This window comes from Giraffa tippelskirchi, chromosome 3 (assembly GCF_054371585.1).
Source record: "Giraffa tippelskirchi isolate mGirTip1 chromosome 3, T2T-mGirTip1v1.2.pri, whole genome shotgun sequence".
Taxonomy (NCBI): Eukaryota; Metazoa; Chordata; class Mammalia; order Artiodactyla; family Giraffidae; genus Giraffa; species Giraffa tippelskirchi.
Genome location: NC_137277.1, coordinates 174231244 through 174252045, shown reverse-complemented (window position 1 = coordinate 174252045; position 20802 = coordinate 174231244). Strand labels below are relative to the sequence as shown.

Genomic DNA, 20802 nt, shown 5'->3' with positions numbered 1-20802 from the left:
ATCTTCGCAACACGTCTCACTCAGCATCTGACCGAGGAGCGCCCTTTCAGGTGTCTTCTCTGCCGTTGACCGTCTTCTCCAACTAGGACGGAGCTTGGGAGAGGAGGAACAATTCTATTCTGTGCCACTGTATTCTCAGAATCTAGCACAAGGGCTGGAGCCTAACAGATGCTCACTTAACTCCAGGGGGAGGCATGAATGGGATTCTGTGGGCACAGTGCCAGTCAAGACCCAGGCTGGTTCAGAGATCCCTGCTGACCGATCGAAAGCCTGGGACCCCCAGAGGAGGGGGGATGACGCGAGTTCTGGCTTCAGGAAGCCCCCTTCTCCCAGGCTCTTCAGTCTCCCAGATCGCATCCCACCCGGGGCTTCCTCGAGGGTCGGGGCGCGGGAGCAGGCTGTGGGTTCTGGCCTGCCCACACCCTCCGCGCCGGGATGCGGGGTGCCCCGCGGCGGGGTATGCGGGCCCCCCGGGCGGGCGCCGGCCCCGGGCATGCTCAGAGCGCGCAGGTCCGGGCGGCGGCGGCGGCGGCGGCGGCGGGGGAGGAGGGAGCGGCCGCCGCCGCCGCCGTGCGCTCGCGGGCCCGGGCGGAGCTGCGCAGTCCTCTCGCAGCTGCGCCAGGACAGCCGGCGAGCGGCCGTGCCCACAAGTTGCCGGCCGCCGAGCGCCGCGCCGCCTCCTCGCGCTCGCAGATCCGAAAGCCCACCCCGCGGCGGTCGCCGGCTGCGGGACGCACCTCCCGCGGACGCCCACCCCAGATGTGAAGCGGAACCGCAGCCCCTCGCCGCCCCCCACGCTGCCGGCGCCCATCGACAGAGTCTTGCCAGCGTCTCCTGTGCCCAACCCCGCGGCTGGAAGATGTGGCAGCCGGCCACTGAGCGCCTGCAGGTAAAGGGCCGCTGGGGGCTGGGGGCCAGCGTGGAGGAGGAGGTGCTCGGACCCAAGCAGCAGAGCACCGCTGCAAGGGTTTGCCCAAAGCGGTCATGAAAGACACAAGGATTAGAACCTGATGCTGTCGGTTTCACCCAGCCGCCGGGTACCAGGTTGGGGTGCTGGGGATGATGAAATCGAAGAAGGCTTAGCTCTGGGCATCACAACTTTTGCCTTGGGGGATATAAGATTGGACTTTCTGACCAGCAATTTTAGATTGCTTTCTACTGACACAATTTACTGGTCTGGGGTTAGGATTTTTGCATCCAGATTATTATTATTATTGTTGTTATTTTTTGTCTCTGGGAAAGACAGAACAAATGATTTGTGAAAGCATTTGTTTGCCAATATAATTTGGAAATACTCAAGCTTGGTTTGGCTTGGTCATGGTATGCTACTTATTCTATTTTATTTTTTCTTATTTGTTGGCCCTCTCGCCTCATCTCCCCTGAACCCAAGCTCCCCCAGATATTTGAAAATCAAAAGTGAAGTTCAGCCAGAAATAGTTATGCCCTGGGGTCATCTCTTTAAAAGTTTTTTTCACTGCTGTCTGCTGAAATGCCAAACTGCCTTTAATTTGGATTCAGGAGCCAGGGAGCTGGGAAGGGGGAGTCAAAGTGAGAAGGTGGGGCGTTGTTTCAGAGAGGGGCTCATTCAGTGACACTTGGAACCCCGAAATCACCCTGACTGTAAGGTCTGACGACTGCTTTCCCTGGAAAATATTCTGCGGAGGAAGGGCAGCTGCCCTGCCAGATAAAATCTACTGAATCCTGCAGTTAAACTTTTGGCAGGCTCAGAGCCACATTGTTTCGTAGTAAACTTTGAAGAAGTGTTTAAGTGGTAAAATACAGCACCGTTGGATGCCGAATGTATCTGAAGTCTTGGGACAGGGAGTCCAGGAGCCCTGGCTGGCTTCGGAGGTTTTCAATGAAAATTCAAAGGGCCAGACTGTCTCTGAGATGCTAGGAGAAGCTAACTAACCTTTGCCTGTGGGTTCTCATGCTGAGGATTAACCTGCAGAGGGCATTGCTTTGAGCAGAAATAGATGCCCCACGACCCCCTTCCAAGCCTCCCTGGGCCCGTCATTTTGGGGAGGGGGTTCATAATAAGAGCTTGAGACTCCAGGCCAATCCCCAAGGGTCTCAAACCCACTGAGCAAGAAAAGAGATCTTTAGCCTTGAAGATGGGGAGGTGGGTGACTGGCTTCCTAACTCCGAGAGTCAACATCAGGCTCTGAACCATTGGCCAGAGGTGATGTAAGTGTATTTCGGGACTGGCATCAGCTGCCAGTTGTACATGTGCGTTTTTCCTTTCGTTCAGGGCAGTGAATTTATGCTAAAGGAAGGAGTGACTGAGCCGAGGTGGAGGGTTTCCCATCTGAGTGAGGAATGGAGCTCTTGGAGAGATGAGGCTAGAATTCCTGCGGGTGGCTTTTATGGCCTGGGCAATCCGTGCCTCTGCAGAGTTTGTGGATTTTTGCCCCTTGAAGTTATTTCTATCGGCGTGTTTCATGTAGGGACTCCTGTGTGCTCCGCAGCACGTGACCCTTGGCGGGGGCTAGCTCTGGCTTGCGTTCTGCATGGCAGTTGTTCCTCGCTAGAAAGGGCCTTCTGGCTCTTCTGTGAAATGTACACACGTGCATTTGGCGTGAGCCTGGTTTATTACAGTGTGCATTTGCAATGCATTCTTGTTTTCCTCTTCAAGGGTCAGATTGAAAGAGCAGGGGGGTTCCACATTTGAAAGCTCAGGTTAAACACGGCTTGTCACTAAGATCAGGTCACCCCTGGAAGGTATTTTTCAACACAGGGCTTAACTTCCTGCTCCCCCAATTTAAATGATCCACCAGGCCTGGTCCTCTTTTTAAAAGTATGTCTCAAACCTTGAGATTATAAAAGTGGAGAAAAACCTTCCTATTCATAGCTTCTTCCCAATAGCAGCTCTGCTGTTCTTTAGAACACAATTTGGATGTTTTTGCTTTTTGCTTCCGGGGGAGGGAGTTGTTGAGGGTGAGGTGGTGAGTGAGTTACTTGTAATAATATTTTATTTACATTCTTTGTGGTTATCTTTGTCACGGGCTCTGTTTGCTGTCTGGGATTTTTTTCTTCCCTTTTTTTTTTTTTCCCCGCCCTTCAAGGCACCACCATATAGCAACGCTGGTTTCTGATTCTTCAGTGAATGGGATGTTTTCCATGACCAGATGTTGTGGCCATGGTGATGGCGATGGAGAGCGTGTTCAATGGGGAAATGATGATGAATCCCAGTTGTTAACAGAGTCGAAACCCCACCCTCCTTACACACATCTTTTTAACTGTCTCATGTAACCTCATGAATTTTTTCCTCATTAATTCTTAATGCAAACATACTAATTTAGATGAGCTTGAGTGAAGAAACTGCTTCACGAAAGTGTTCCCACGGCTTCCTAGCAGGACTAAGGAGTCAATTTCTTGTATCAACACCTGGAAATGGAAGAGGTGAGGGAGCCAAAGGACATCTCCATGAATTGACTTGATTAGTCCCTATGGGTTGACGTCCGTTCAAAGGGTTTGTGGTCCAGGGAGTGTGGCTGGACTTTATTTAAGCTAGAAGGTCACCCTCCAACTAATTTGAGTCCAGTATCCAGCTCTCTTGCTCAGGAAATAGCATCCCCAATCAGAGTGGATTACCGTTATCAAACCCCACTCCTTTGTCAAACAAAATAATGCTGCTACTTTCTGATTTGAGGCTTCACTCTTTGACCCAAATCCAGGACAGGCAAAGGGACCTGTTGCTTCGAGCAGGGCTGAGCGGGGGAATTTCTCATTCAGTCACACAGTTCATCTGCTCCCCTGAATGTTAAAACTTCTGTTAACATCCCACTGGAGCCCTCGCTGGGAGATTCTGCCATTAAAATTATAACAGGATCAAAGGGGATGTGAAGATTTAAATCACCACCTCAACTTTTAGAAATGAATAAATATGAATTCTTCGCTTTTTACCTTCTCCTTTGCACAGCAGACTTTTTTTTTTTTAGAGGGACTCGGGAGAATTATGAATTTTTAAGAAGCTGATTTGAAACAGGCTCTTCTCAGAAAAGTGAAAGGGGACTTTCCAGTAGAAAAAGTATTGGTTTTTTAAAAACAGAGATGAGATTACTTTGGGCCTCGATATATTACAGTTTGCTGGGGTTGCCTGATTATCTTCATTGTCAGGCCAGGTAGATGCATGAACAATGACAGACTCACTGTCCACGCAGGAGTGTGGACTCAGCCATAAGGAATGTGTCTTTGCTCAGAACATCTGACTTCTGTATGCTCCCAGACAGACTTTTTGGAACCCTGGAAAGGTGGAGAGCAGGAGAAAGATGACTGGAGACTGAGTTTGGAACGGAGGAGACCAGGGCATCCTTGCCTGTGGTGTAGTTATTACAAGGACAGAGTGGGATGTGGTAGTAGAAAGGCATGGGAAAAAGTTCTAGCAGATTCTAATTGTGGAGTCTGTGTGTGACCCTCTTCTTATGAGGCAGTCGATAAAGGTTCCAATAGTTTTCCTGTTTTGGCTGATCTTGAACTGTCTTCATGGCAGATTTCCTCGTAGCTCAGTCAATAAAGAATCTGCCTGCAAGGCAGGAGACTCGGGTTCGATTCCTGGGTCAGGAAGATCCCCTGGAGAAGGAAATGGCAACCCACTCCAGTATTCTTGCCTGGAGAATCCCATGGACAGAAGAGCCTGGTGGGCTGCAATCCATGGGGCTGCAAGAGTCGGACACGACTTAGTGACTAACCCACCGTGGCAGATCCAGAAAATACAGAACTTGCATTGATAAAGTTGGCTGTTGTCTCCTCCTTACCATTTTGTTTATTTATTTATTTTCATTCACATTTTGGTCAGTGGCTGTAACTTAGAATCTCCAAAAGTGTGAAATGAGGAAGGGTAGGGAGGAGAAGGCAATGGCACCCCACTCCAGTACTCTTGCCTGGATAATCCCATGGACGGAGGAGCCTGGTGGACTGCAGTCCATGGGGTCGTTAAGAGTTGGACGACTGAGCGACTTCACTTTCACTTTTCCCTTTCATGCACTGGAGAAGGAAATGGCAACCCACTACAGTACTCTTGCCTGGAGAATCCCAGGGACGGCGGAGCCTGGTGGGCTGCCGTCTATGGGGTCGCACAGAGTCGGACACGACTGAAGCGACTTAGCAGCAGCAGCAAGGAGGAAACCAGATCCCGAAGAACCTTTCCTTTGACTTCTTGTTCAACTTTTGGCCGATAGAAAGGTTGGCATTTGTGCCTAAATACCACTTGGAGATTATAGGAGTCAGAGTGCTTTTACCATAGGATCTTCCTGCCCTTTCTGTGCCTTGTCGTATCGGCCTGATCTTGCCTTGATGTGGATCTTCAATTGTTATCAACTTATTTCTCTGTGGTTATCATTTCCACTTTTCCCCAGAGAAAGTAGACAGGAGATCCTTCTAAAAGATCAGCTGGAGCCCACTAGACTGGGTCCATCAGGCAGAGAGAAAACCTTGGTAAATCTGACCCTTTGCCAGGCAGAGAAAATTGACAGGGGAAACCAGAGCGTGGTGGGTTGCGACAATAGGCACTTTTATGGTGCACGTGCTGGGTGTGTGGCACAGCGTTAAAGAGTTTTATTTGAATTATCTAGCTCATTTACTTCCCATAACTGCTTTTATCCCCATTTTATAGATAAAGAAACTGAAAGCCAGAGAGTTCAAATGATCTGGCCAGAGTCCGGAAGCCAGGTGTGAACTGAGCTGGAATTTGAACCAGGAGGTTTAGCTCTGGATCTTCTTAAGCAGTTATTTTTATTATTTGGAAGGATAAGGTGGAGTATGATGCTTACTCGTGTGGGTGCTGTTGTTATTAGTCAGTAGAATGAGTGGTGGTCTTGTTGGCTGAGAGAGGCCACTTTGATATTTCTTGCTGAATCGATGTGGTTACCTGTGTTGACCAAAGGTTACCCCATATTTGGTGGCCCAGATCTCTGGTCGGGAATAAGCTGCTGTGTCGTCCTCAAGCTGTAATTCCTAAGTGCCATTTAAGAGTCTCTTGAGCCGGGGCACATGGCATTTATCCAAACTAGAGACCTAGAAAGCTGGCAATAAAGCCTGATCACGTCTGCAGTCATTCCCCATTGAAGCCAAAAACGGGGAGAAGGGAGGGGGGAGGTCGAAGAGTTCAAGAGCAGTTGCTTAGAAATAAGCAATAGCTGCTCTTACGGACTCACAGGTTTCTCACTAAATCGATCCTACGTTTTGCTATTCTTTTCAACCCTCATAGCTGAGTAAGCGCAGAGCATCTGGCCTTATCCTTCCTAAAGAAAACTTGGCCTTCTCATTAATTTGAGGTCTTGCAGAAGTAAAATGTTATCTTACAGCGTTAGGTCTTTCTCAGAGTTTTGACAAACTAGAGACTTTGAAAGCTGGCGATAAAGCCTGATCACGTCTACAGCCCCCATTTAGACCAGAACTTCTGGGAAGGGAGGGAGGAGGTGGAGAGTTCAAGAGCAAAATCTCTACCAAGTGACTTGCAAAATGCTTGCCTTGGAAAATTAAAAAAAAAAACAACAACTCTCTGCCCTTTGGTTACCCGTTGCCTAATGGGGCTGTTTGATGTTGACTGTCCTGGGTTATCTTGGAGCATTAGGCAACGTTTTGCACTTTGTTTGATGTTCCGGATTGTCCCTCCCTCTTCCCTTGCACTGACTGCATTCCATAAAATGAATTCGTCCTGTAGATCGGATCCTGAAACAGCTGACACTGGCCAGCCCCTTGGCTACTGGCAATCAGGCTTCCTTGTGCAGGGCTATCTGACTCCTCGAATAACAGCAGTTTAGGGACTCGTTAGTGGTCAGCAAATAAAACCAATTCAGAAGCACTCAATAGCTGCAGTGTGCTTCTGCTCAACTACCCCCCTCCTCCCTGCCTGGGGCACAAATCTAAACGAAGGCTTTATATAAGTAGAGCAAGAAGAAATAGTTGAGATGTTTGTCCCAAGACCTCCTTAGAGACTAGTGGAATCTGTTACCATCATTTTATGTTAACTTAAAAAAAAAAAAAAGTTGTGATCCCAATTTAGCTGCTCTCCAGTGATAAAGCATCAGTGCATTCACCAGGTCCAAACCCTCAGGCCAAGAACTGGAAGAGGATGCTGTTAAGGATAAAGCATAGACTTGCTGCGTGCGTTTGGCCTGTTTCAGTGCTGCCAAAGTCACAGTGAGCTCTCTCACTTAGTCCGTCCTGCTGTTACTGGGTGCTTCCTCTTGCTCTTCCATGTCTAGCAGCCTAGGTCTTCTCCTTCTCCCCTCATTTGTTGTAACTGAGGTCTTAATTTGATAAGGGAGGTTCTAGTAGTGAAAAAAAATACCATCTCCTTCTGCTTTTTGAAGCCTCTCTGTTAGTTAGATTGTTTATTACTTGTATCCAACTGACATGGCTACTTAGGGACCAAGATTCAGATTAACCCCTGGTCTCTGTGTCTTACTCATCGTGATGCGTTGAGTCGCTTCCCTTCCCATCAAGATATGTTGAAATCCTAACCCTGGGACCTGTTAGTGTAGCCTTATTTGGAAATCGGGATTGTGCAGATGTAACTGAGTAAAGGTGAGGTCATACTGGGTTAGGGTGAGCCCTAAACTCGATGTCTTTATAAGGAGAGATTTGAAGACACAGAGGAGACTCGACAAAGAGGGCCAAGTGAAGATGGAGGCAGAGGATGGAGTTGTGCTACTGCAAGCCAGTGATCAAACCAGTCCATCCTAAAGGAAATCAACCCTGAATATTCATTGAAAAGACTGATGCTGGAGCCAAAGTTCCAATACTTTGGCCACCTGATGTGAAGAGCTTACTCATTGGAAAAGACCCTGATACTGGGAAAGATTGAGGGGGTAAAGGGGTGACAGAGGATGAGAAGGTTGGATGGCATCACCGACTCAATGGATATGAGTTTGAGCAAGCTCTGGGAGATGGTGAAGAACAGGGAATCCTGGTGCGCTGCAGTCCATAGGGTCGCAGAGAGTTGGACACGGCTTAGCGGCTGAACAACAGCAACAACAAGCCAAGGAAAGCCAAGGCTGGCTGGCAACCACCAGAGGCTCTAAGAGTCAAGCAAAGATTCCTTCCTAGAGCCTTTGGAGGGAGGATGGCCCTACCAACCTCTTGGTTTTGGATTTCCAGCCTCCAGAACTGCCAGAGAGGACATTTCTGTGGTTTTAAGCCATCCAATCTGTGGTGACATGTTATAGCAGCCCTAGGCATCTAATGTGCTAGTACACTCGTGAAACCTGCTGCCTTTTTATTTATTTATTTAGGGCTTCCCCGGTGGCTCAGTGGTAGAGAATCTGCCTGCCAATGCAGGAGACAAAGTTTCGATCCCTGGTTCAGGGGGCTCCCCTGGAGGAGGAAATGGCAATCCACTCCAGTATTCTTGCCTGGGAAATCTCATGGACAGAGGAGACTGGCAGGCTACAGTCCATGGAGTTGCAAAGAGTTGAACATGACTTAGTGAGTAAAAGAGCAACAACAACAACAGCAACAAGAAGGAAACTAACACACTAGTACACTCATGACATGAAACCTGCTGCCTTTGTCTCTGTCTCTGTACTTCCTGAGGCTGAGATGTACCTGACTTTCATAGCCTGGAACTAAATCACTGTGTCTGTATAGCATTTTCTTTTTGTGCAGAGTTTGAATTTGTTTATGGTGGATTTGGAAAATAATAAGAACAGGTATTAGAGGAACAGTTAAATGCCTGCTCCTTTCTTCCTACTGGTTTTCTTCTACTTCTGGTCAACATCCTGGGAAAATGAAGCAAACACCAAGAAGACCATGTGTCTTGAGGGAGGGCCTCTTGGCAGTAACTGTGCTTCAAGAGATAGTTCACTCTGGTACTTAAGATCACGGGCTGGGATGTGGAAGACAGTCCCTTCAGGGCGGATCTCGGTGACAGTTTTCCAGACCGGCAGAACCAAGGGATTTTATTCTCAAAATAATCCATGTTGTTCATCTCTGCAACATCCCTGGTTGGATAGCCAGCCTCTGGGATTTGCCTCTTCCCAACTAGGATGTTATGGGCTTCCCACGTGGCTCAGAGGTGAAGAATCCGCTTGTCACTGCAGGAGATGCGAGAGACCTGGGTTCGATCCCTGGGTCGGCATGCTCTCCTGGAGGAGGGCATGGCAACCCACTCCAGCATTCTTGCCTGGAGAATCTCATGGACAGAGGAGCCTAGCCTGTTGTATAGTCCATCAGGTCGCAGAGTCAGACACAAGTGAAGGACTAACACTAAATGACATTAGGAGTCATCATTCTTGATTTCCTGTGCCACCTCTTCTTTTTCATCTAGTAGCCACGACGGTTGCTGCCTGTGTGCGAAGGGAGAGAGAGGTGCCAGGAGAAAGGGGCTCCTTAATCGTTATCCTTTCTTCACGGTACATCCGTCTTAATCCTTTCATGACAAGCCCTTCCTCATGGTTTCTTTGTAATTGTGGGTCTGAGGATGAACACACAGATTCTGTAGACTCTTCTGCCCACTGTGTGCTTTGATGTGTTTCCATCAGGAACCTGCTTCCCTCAGGTGTGTGTGGCATCCTGGTGTTCAAGTCACCTATGATGCAGGGCAGCAGACACTGCTGTTTACCTTCTGTGTCTTCTGAGAATGTTCCCTGGGCACGGGACTGGGGGCTGTGGGACCATGGTAAGGATGAGGGACTGTGCTTTTTTTTTGCTTGGATTTAACTTCTTGGTACCTTGTCTGTGTATAGTTGCTCAGTTGTGTCTGACTCTTTGTGACCCCATGGACTGTAGCCCATTAGGCTCCTCTGTCCATGGAATTTACCAGGCAAGAATGCTGGAGTGGGTCACCAGTTCCTTTCTCCAGGATATCTTCCCGACCCAGGGATTGAACTTGGGTCCCCGATAGCTCAGTTGGTAAAGAATCCGCCTGCAATGCAGGAGACCCCGGTTCGCTTGCTGGGTCGGGAAGATCCACTGGAGAAGGGATAGGCTACCCACTCCAGTATTCTTGGGCTTCCCTTGTGGCTCAGCTGGTAAAGAATCCACCTGCAATGTGGGAGATGTGGGTTCAATCCCTGGGTTGGGAAGATCCCCTGGAGAAGGGAAAGGCTACCCACTCCGGTGTTCTGGCCTAGAGAATCCCATGGACTGTACAGTCCATGAGGTCACAAAGAGTCAGACACGACTGAGTGACTTTCACTTTCACTGCCACATTATAGGAAGATCCTGCCCAGGGATCACACCTGCAACCCTTACACTGGAAGGTGAAGTCTTAACCATTGGACCACCAGGGAAGTCTCTTGGTCCCTTAATTATTAGTTTCTCAGGGCTGCTGTAACAAAGTACCACAAGCCAGGCAGCTTACGCAGCAGAAATGTATTGTCTCACAGTTCTAGGGGATGGATGTCTCAAATCAGAGTGTGGGGAGCGTTGATTTCTTCTGAGGGCTGTGAGGAAGAATCTTTTCCATGCCTCCCTCCCAGCTTCTGGTGGTTTGCCGGCCATCTTTCCCATTTCTTGGCTTGTGGCAGCATCTCTCCAGGCTTTCACTGCATTCTCTCTGTGTGTTTGTCTCCATGTCAAAATTTCCTTTTTTAATAAAGACACTGATCACATTGGATTGGGGGCCCACCCTAGTCCAGTATGATCTCATTCTAGCTTAACTATTTATATCTGCACTGATGCTATTTCCAAATAAGATCACATTCTGAGCTACTAGGGAATAGGACTTCTACCTATGGAGGGACACAATTTGTGGAATTTATTTTTTGAGTCCCCTTCATGGACTGAAATATTTCACCCTACTTGAACCAACCACCAAAAAAATTAAAAAAAGGTTTTATTCCCAAGCAGTGGTACAGATGTGTGATAGAGTGGAATCTTATACATGTCAAAGTCATGACTACTATTTTAGACTTGATTTGATTAAAAATTGCAAAATAATATTGTCTTAGGGTAATGAGCTAACACACCATAGAAGTATGTGAAGTGTGATCTTGTTCCTTAGTGCTTGGTTATGTCTGATTCTTTGCCACCCCATGGACCATAGCCCACCAGACTCCTCTGTCTATGGAATTCTCCAGGCAAGTATACTGGAGTGGGTTGCCATTTCCTTCTTCAGAGGATCTTCTGGACCTAGGGATCAAACCCAGGTCTCTTGGGTCTCCTGCATTGGAAATGGATTCTGTACCATTGTGCCAGCTGGGAATTCTACCCATGAAGGAGACTCATGTGATCTGTCTGGTAGTTATTTTCCCATAATTTTCTTAGTTTTTATAAACACATGCAAATATATTTTAGATTGGCCAAAAAGTCCATTCAGGTTTTTCCGTAAGATGGTAGATGTTACCTGAATGGACTTTGTGGCCAACCAGTATTTAGTTTTTTTCTGCATGTGTTTAAATAATATAGTCATTATACATATAAAACTCTGTAATTGTTTTCACTTTGCAGGATATTTCTTGGGTATTTCTTTTGGTTAGTCCATGTAGCTCCAACCCATTCCTTTTCCTCCTTGCATAGAATTTTGTGATGGAGCTGGACTATAATTTATTCAGTCTTTCCTATATCAGGCAATATTTGGGTGGCACCCATGTTGGGTTTTTTTCCCATAAATAATATTATAAGGATCTTCCTGCTATCCTTGTGCTTATATTTCTTTAGACAGAACTGCTAAGATTGGAGTTGCTGAATCAAAGAGGCTGTGTGTGTTAAATCTTAGCAACTGTCAAGGAGGGCCTTTTTTGAGAGTTCAGCTTTTTGATCAGAAGTTAATGTGATTTTAACAGAAGCACAAAGAAATAGTTTCCTAGAGAAAGGATAGTCTTTTCAACAAATTATGTGAAACAATCTGTATGCAAAATCGCAAAATCATCGATATCAGCAACAAACCCAAACCTTCAATCCATACCTCAACAGATTGTATACAAAAATTCACCTGAAATGAATCATAGACTCACCTGTACCGTAAAACCATAAAACTTCTAGACAGAAACGGCAGAGAATCTTTGTGACTTTGTATACATCTGTGTAGACAGTACTACAGTCAAGATAATAATCAGATTCATCACACCCAAAGTTTCTTTGTGTTGGGCAAAGATTTCTTAGAACAATAACAAAAACACAGTCAGTTAAAAGTTGGGTAAATTGAACTTAATCAAAATTGAAGACTTCTGTTTTTAAAAGATGTTTGTAAGAGAATGAAAAGATAAGATGCAAACTGGGAGAAAACACTTGCAAATCATATATTTACAATAAAGGGCTTGTATCCAGGATATATAAAGAACTCTCAAAACTCAATACTATAATAAGATAAACAACCCAATTAAAGAAAATGAGCAAATGATTTGAACAAAAAGTTATATGGATAGGAAATCAACACATGAAAAGTCATTAGGGAAATGCAAATTAAAAGCACAATGAGGTAACACTGTTCAACTATAGAATAGCTAAAATTTAAAAAGCTTCAACCAAACTAAATGTTGGCAAGGATATGGAGAAATTGGACCTCTCATGCTCTGCTGGTGGGGATATAGCATGATTGAAAGCAGAATTATAGCTGCCTGAGCCTGGGATGGGAGGAAGGGATTAGAAAAAGGCCGGAGAAAGCTTTTAAAAGTGATGAATGTGCTCAGTGTCTTGGTTACAGTGATGGTTTCATGGGCTTATACATATGTCAAAACTTAGGAACTTGTATAGTTTATTACATGGCATTTATACCTACCCAAAGCTGTTAACATCAATGTGAAATTATCATTGTATGCCAGGCACAGTTCTAGGTGTTGGGAATTAAATAATATATAGTTTCTGCTCTCACCTCTGCAAATTGTCTGTAGTTTTCATTTGCTTTTAATTGAATATTAAAATTCTCACCCATAATGTTACTAATGAACTCTGTATTTTTCTTAGAGTTCTGTCCTCTCCTTTTGAAACATTTCTTCCTTGAGTTCTTGAAATGACATTTTCCATCAATCTCAGTTTGCCCAAGGATCTGAGAGAAACCAGTAGTTGAGCAAGAGAAGAAATCCAGACTGGAAGGTGGAACGTTCAAGGTGATGCCTTGCTGAATCTTCCTCATTCTGGATGGCCCTTTAGCCTCCATCCTACCAGAGATGTACTTCTTACTTCTTTCTAGCAGGTTGGTTCTCCAGCTGACTTTTCCAGCTGCTCCAGTCTTCTGGGCCCTTTTTAGCACTGTATCTCAGCACCTGGCTCCTGATCTAGGGGCCAGTAGACTCAGGAGATTTTGCTATTAAAAGGGTGAATGTCTGGGATGGTGGGTCCTGCTGTCGGCTGGGCCACCTTCTTGCCATCCTTCCTCTCCTGATAGAAAACACAGAGAGAATACATCCTGCAAAACTGTTAGTGTGTTTTGACTCTAGTTGGTGGACGTCATATGCCTAGCAAATATAGGGTCTGGATTTCTTATGGGATGATTCATTTTTCTCAAGAAGATAGCAACTAAAAAAATTTGGATAAGATGCAAAAACTTTACCAAAGGCCACTGAACTTTATTAAAAAAAAAAAAAAACTCTTGAGAAACATTCAGGAAAATAACTTTAGGAAACATTTTTCCCTTCAGGAAAGAAAATTTGAGCAATTTGACTTAATCTCCTAAAGTAAAGGGCAAAGAATATAAGACTTTTTTTTAATAAATATGTAATGAGATCATGCGGCCTTTTGTCCAATCTGAGGTCCTATTGAAGTGATGGGGGCGCTATTTATAATTAATGGGAACAGCAGGCACGAACTGTGAGTCAGGCTCCTGGCAAAACAGGATGGGTGGTCACTCCTGAGTGTGACAGGTAAAATGCCAGATTTCTTCTGTTCCTGTGATCACTCTGGGATGAAGGAAAGATATGAACTGGGTTGGTGAGGGATGGCAGGTGGGTGAGAAAACCAGGCAGAGGGGAGATAGGGAATTGAGGGGATAAAGGATCTGCACACACAAAACAAGGAGGAAAGGGAAGGGGGAGGGCCACACAGGCAGGGAGCCTCGTGTCCCTGGCCCATGTGTGTCCACCGTGAAGGTTAGCTGTCCGTCCTGTGTTTGGTGCAGCTGTTGACTTTGATACCTTGTTCCTTTCAGCAGAGCCATCAGATGCTCACACCGGCTCAGGGATGCCGAATATTTTGGTGGATTATCTGGCTTCCTTGGAAAAGCAATGCTTTGCAGATGAAGAGCCTGGAAGCTTTGCTGTAGGGAAGAAGCTAGATCCAAAGCCGCAGGAGCAGAAGGTTAGGGAGAAATGGGAGGGCGTGAAAGAGTAAGGTTGTCCCTTGGTACATGTGAGGGGTGTTTGTTCCAGAACCTCCTGTGGGTACCAAAATCCATGGATGCTCAAGGCCCTTATATAAGTTGGCACATTATAATGGGCCCTGTGTGTCTGCGGATGCTGAACCGAAAGATACAGATGGCGACTGTATTTCTTTCGGCTACGGGTCAGTCTTCCTCTGACACCTACAAGCTATTAAATAGTAGAAAGACTATTGATAGGGATTTTGGCTTCCCTTGTGACTCAGCTGGTAAAGAATCTCCCTGCAGTGAGGGAGACCTGGGTTCGATCCCTGGGTTGGGAAGATCCTCTGGAGAAGAGAAAGGCTACCCACTCCAGGATTCTGGCCTGGAGAATTCCATGGACTGTATAGTCCATGGGGTTGCAAAGAGGCAGACGCAACTGAGCAACTTTCACTATAGGGTTTTTAATCACAGACCCATGGATACAAATCTCGGCTGCTTCATTTATTAGGGGTTACCTCACAGCTTCTGATTTATACTTTTTTCAACTTTAAAATGGGGTAACAACATTCAGCTCCTGACTGTCACCTGAGATGTAGAAGACACGGTATCTGGCATGTTACTGGGAGTTGGTGAATACTAATTTCTTTCCCTACTTCCGATCCAAGGGAGTACTGGGAATAGCAGTGTAGCATTTTGGAGCCGAGCAGGTAAGTTTGCTGTTTCCCAAAGTGTGTTCCATGAAGCAGACGCTCAGCGAGCTGCTCGTATGAGTCTTGCCACAAAGAGTTCAGTCTCTAGATAGGTTAGGGAGATGCTAGGTGAAGCAGAGGGGGTCTGGTTTGCTCCAGGACTTCTTGTGGCCTTTCAGGTGTCGCTGCCTGGTGAATTTCCATAGAAGAGGAAAAGGTGATGCCTCTGCCAAGGAGCACCCAGCTTCCAGGGCACTTCTATACAGAACTTGAACTTGAAGTTGACAAACTGTGGGCCTGAGGTTTGGCTCTAGTTTACAAAAATGTTTCCTTTGGCCCCTTCAGTGTATATAAAAATTTTACAAATTAGTCTCCAGGATTGAAAAATTATAGGAATTTATATAGAAAACTAGGCTTTCTGATTCTCTCAAAAACTGGGACGGTCCAACCACGCTGGGCCAGGATGCTCCCACAGCGACCACTGACCAGCTACTGCTCCATTGGGCAGAATGTGGCCTCCAGCTCCACCCAGGCCTCAGGGAGCACACCTAGCTAATTCATGTTGCCTGCTGGGTCTTGCAGGTACTGGGCTTGGGGACCCCGATCCAACTTAGCAACTTCATTTGACTGATGGGAGAATTGAATGCCAAATTCACGTACTGTTGGACTCAAGACTAGATCCTTGGTCTCCTCACTCTCAAAGGCCAAGGTAGTAAATAACTGTGTGACTAAGTTCATTTGTTTAACATTCACTTTTCTCCACGGGGCTTCCTAGGTGGTGCTAGTGATAAAGAACCCACCTGCCAGTGCAGGAGAGGTAAGAGACATGGGTTTTGATCCCTGGGTCGGGAAGAGCCCCTGGAGGAGGAAGTGACAACCCACTCCAGTGTTCTTGCCTGGCGAATCCCAGGGACAGAGGAGCCTGGTGGGCTACTAGGGTGGCAAAGGATCGGACAAGACTGAAGTGCCTTAGCACACACATGCACTCTGTTCTCCATTCATCACTCTAGGAGCCCGCCGTCCGCTCAGAAATTGCCCCTGCTCCTCCCATTTTCTGCCCTCTCCCACTTCTGACTAAACACCAATCGCCTTTCCTACATCTCAGGCCTGGCAACTAAGATCCCTCATTGTTGTGGTATTGGCTTTTGAGGGGCATTTTTACTGCTGAAGCAGATTGCCTCCAGGAAAAAAACAAATGGGTAAATTTAGAGGTTGGAGAGTAGTTTTAAATTGAGTGGATTTCCACATTTTCATCACAGATTATCAGCCTACAAAGAACCTTTCAAATGCTATTTTAGGAAACCCAAATTGAAAGACATCCCTAAGGGTGGCAACACCTTTATAATTAAGAGTCCCCTTTGCACCAAAAAGATACCCCAAAGCACCTTGCAGCTGTTTTCTGAACATCCTGGGGGCAGATCTGCTGCTGTTTCCCCTTACCTTCCAGGATTACCACTGTTCTACTTAACTCTTCCCTTTTCCTGCAGTGATAGGGGATTCTGATATTTTAGAATGGAAAGTACCTGAAATTAACTCAGACCAGGGCTTGAGCTAGAAAACAATGAATTAGACCCCCCTCTAAATCAAGACTCTAGTTGGCTCATGAAGTCACAGATGCCCTATGCTTCCTGGTGCCCCAGCTTTACACCATCTATCTCTCTGGGTTAGGCTGTCTAATTATAGGTTGGAGAGAGTTCCCTGTTGATCTTCCAATAAAGGTTTATGAACTGCATTGATAACTATTCTAATAATTATTGCACACTCTAGTCAGACCTAGAGTTAGATCTTTCTCTCTGTCTGCCTATTTATCTAGTTAACTAGTTGTTAACTAATTGTCCTTCTAATTTAATCTATCCTAATTGAATCTAGCAAAAGAAAGGAATGACTTTGGCTGCAGAATACAGAAGTCCTGGCCAATCTACAAGCTCAGAAAATGTAATTACACATGAAATACTTATATTGTTCTGAAAAGGTTGACTTTTACCTAGGAAGGAAAATATCCAAATGATTTCGATGTGTGTATACATATATATATATATATATATATACATACACATGTGTATATATATATGTATGTATGTATATATATAGAGAGAGACCATTTTTAAAGTCTTTATTGAATTTCTTACAATATTGCTTCTGTTTTATGTTTTGGTTTTTATGGCCATGAGTCATGTAGGATCTTAGCTCCCTGACCAGGGATCAGACCCTCACCTCTTGCATTGGGAGCGAGGAATCTTAACCACTGGACTGCCAGGAAAGTCCCTGAAACACTTTTTAATGAAACACAGTTGTACCTTTGAAACATTGAAATAAGACTAAAGTAAAACTACCCTCAAATACCAGTCCTGTCATGAAGGGAGAGAGTTAGCTGTACCTGAAAACCTAGCCTAAGGATAGCTACTGCCACTGAGCCTAAAACTCCTAGCTTTGAGCCTCCTGGCAGCCTAAGTAAGAAAAGAAACATGATGAACTACTTGGCCTGAATTACTTATTACAACAGAATGTACATCAGCTCATCTGGAGCCCCAGACTTTTATTTTTTTAATTGAAGACCCTGGAAATTACCATTGATGCTATCATAACACAGACTATTGGACAATAACATTATTTGTAACTTTTGCTAAAGTTGTCCTTCAGTTCAGTTCAGTTGTTCAGTCATGTCCAACTCTTTGTGACCCCGTGGACTATAGCACGCTAAGCCGCCTTGTCCATCACCAACTCCCAGAGTTTACCCAAACTCATGTCCATTGAGTCGGTGATGCCATCCAACCATCTTATCCTCTGTTGTCCCCTTCTCCTCCTGCCTTCAATCTTTCCCTGCATCAGGGTTTTTTTCCAATGAGTCAGCTCTTTGCATCAGGTGGCCAGAGTATTGGAATTTCAGCTTCAACATCAGTCCTTCCGATGAACACTCAGGACTGATCTCCTTTAGGATGGACTGGTTGGATCTCCTTGCAGTCCAAGGGACTCTCAAGTTGTCCTTAGAAGCTGAAAAAGTAAGCAATTCTGTAGGAATGCTGACTGTTTCTGTAGAAGTGCACCTCTGTGTTTTTTCTGCCCATCTTCATTTCTCATCTGCTGATAACAGCACCCTGATTTTGCTTTTGGGAATTGTTCTTCCCCTGGTCCAGTGGAGGGGACTCATTCAGTTTAGAGAAGCCTGTCAATCAGTGTGCCCTCCTTTCACTGTAGGGTTGATGTGTACCCGTAATGTCTAGATCAATTAATTTCTCCCAGGAGTGGGAATCCAGAGCAGGGTGGTAGAAAGGCTGAAAGCTGCTAATACGATAATTCTGTCCATGGTGATCAGCAGAAACTCTGTTGTCCTCCAGCATGGACTCTGGGGACCCCTTGATACCTGTCCTTTCTGAGCTTGCTCCTTCCAAACTTCTTTTAATCCAGTGTTACTCCAACTATTTATTATTTTTTTCTGGCTGATGAGTTGAAACCACAAAACTCTGATATCAGGTAGATTTTTTCTTGAACCCATGGACTTTAAGTCTTCAAATTCCATTTCACAGAGGTGATGTGTGGAGCAGAGCTTGTGTGTGGAGAAAAGGAAGGGAGCCATGCATGCTTGAAGCATCTCCAGGATACTAACTAGAAGCCCGAGGGTGCACACGTGTGCCTCCTTATGGGTATACCTCTTTGTAAAAGTTGCACTTGCTTGATGAAGAATGGATGCAAATATTCCCCCCACCCCAGAATTTCTTATGCATGTACCCCTGCTTTAATAAGTTATTGTTGTTCAGTTGCTAAGTTGGGTACGACTCTTTGTGACATCATGAACTGCAGCACGCCAGGCTTCCTTGTCCTTCACTGTCTCCCAGAGTTTGTTCAGACTCGTGTCCATTGAGTCAGTGCTAAAGTGGCACTTACTAAATAATCCTAATTATCCTATAATCCTGGTCCACAGCTTCCATGATCTGGCCCATCTCTGGGAAAAGATTTTTGTCCTTGTTGTTTATAAGGGTGTAGCCCTGCTATTGGCATCTGCTATAAATCTTAAGGTTTTTATAACTTGGATGTCATTTTCACCTTCTTGCCAAATCCCTGCACTGAAAAAGCAGAGTGTCATGTTAAGTAATGATGCTTTTACTGCATCCAAAACAAATAAAGTAATTTTGGTACACATCATAAAGTGAATCCCTCTTGTCTCCGAGTCTGGGGTAGAAATGGTGTCAGGGACACAAACAGCTATTTTGGCCAAAATAAACGAAAAGACATGGTCTCAGGCTGTCTGAGCCTCTGTTCTTGAGAAACATTTGTAATTGTTGGTTAAAAATGTGAATGGTTAAGTTCACTCTAGGACAATGTGGATTCTTGAGCCCAGAAAGTTAAATACCTCCAACTTTGGCAGTCCTGACCTTCTGAGTAGAGAATATAGTTCCCTAGTTTTCAGGACCTGCTTTGCCACTTTGATTTAATACAAGGCGGAAATCTTCAAAACAAAGCTCTGGGGATCCAGGAAAAGTTCATCTGGCATCAGTTAGCTCCGGCAGGCCCCGCCCCCTTCCCCACCCCACCCCCTTGTCTTTTCTCTAGGAGCTTGATGCTTTGTAGAAAATGAATAGCTTTGCAAAAGTGCAAATTTGGGAGAGTGTGGTACAACCAAGGAAAATTCAAATCGGCATTCCCCCTGTGGGAATTCGCTGGGGGAGACTGAAATTATATTTAAATATTCATTAAACAGCCAATAGCTGTTTTAGGATGTTGACAGACTGTCTGAATGGTAAAGCTCAAATGGTTTTCTGGAAGTAAAGCGGTCTGGAGAGTGAAGAAAACAGTCTAAAAAGCCTACTAATTGATGTGCCCTGCTCTCTGCTGTGTTCATGGTAAATAGCACAGGCTCGAGGCTGATTTCTGTACTCGTTGGCCCAGAGAACTGGCATTTTTCTTCATCGTGTAGTTGAATGCCCTTGTTGAACAGAGGCTGACCCGTGAGATATGTGTGTGCTGTGAAGAGGAGGGGCTGTGTGCTGGCAGGCTACCTACGAGCAGGGCAAGCATTCAATGAAAACTTGGAGGAAGTCTTTTGGAAATAAAACTTAATTTGCAGGGATCTTAACTTCTCACATGAGGTAGGCCTGCTCTGCGATTTGGGGCCGTATCTGTTTTCTCTCTCTTTTTTTGACCTTCTTTTCTTGCTTTTCTCATCCTCCTTTCCTCACAATTAATAGGAGTGAAGTTCTTTCCATTCCTGAATGTTTTTGAACTCTCTTGCTAACTGCTGAATCTTTAGACACTTTTTATAGCTTTCCCAAGGGGTGAGCATCACCTCTCTTTTCTCCCATCTTCCTGTTTCAGTGACTGAAGGCTCTCAATGGGCTGGAAGTCACAGCTGAATTGGACAGAAAGAAATTTGGCTGTGGCTTCAAAGACCTTGCTTATTTGGGGGAGATTTTTTTCCTTTCTTTTTTTCTTCCCTTCCTTTCTTTTTTGGCTTATGGTTAAGAGGATATTATCTTTGCATTAGATAGTCATCAAACTCATTTCTTGGGTTGTGAATGCAGAGAACAAATGGATTCATTTGGATCTGAGGACTGGGAGAAATTGATACATTGTTGGTTTCTTGTAAAATGCACTAAAAAGTCTATCATGGAACTGAGCAGATGCCTGCCTTTGTTATGCTAAAGAACTGAGGCTATTTATCTTTTTAATTTCAATGATTAGCCCCTCTAAATAGGAAATGTAACTTTCATTTGAAACTGTTAATGCATTATGGTAAATAACAAAATGTGTGCTGGAGAAAATTACTCTTCATCTCTTGCATTTCTGTGGGCATATCAGACTCAGGAGAATTTTTAATATAGCATAACAATTTCTTAAGTGTTAGCATGTTTTTTTTAAAAAAAAAACTTCACGGTATAAATAGGAGCAGAAGCCTGCTTCACAAATTTAAAACTAGATTAAGGTTGGTCAAAGCAG

At 45.2% G+C, this 20802-nt stretch overlaps 1 protein-coding gene across 1 annotated transcript in view; it reads left to right on the top strand.

Annotated features, from left to right (window-relative positions):
- The first annotated feature begins 596 nt into the window (after nt 1–596).
- Nucleotides 597–20802, top strand: part of PID1 (phosphotyrosine interaction domain containing 1) — a 254717-nt gene continuing 234511 nt past the window's right edge. Inside the window, exon 1 of the mRNA XM_081579669.1 lies at nt 597–889. Within this exon, the coding sequence (XP_081435795.1) occupies nt 860–889 (30 nt within the window). The 5' untranslated portion in view covers nt 597–859. The remainder of the gene's footprint in view (nt 890–20802) is intronic.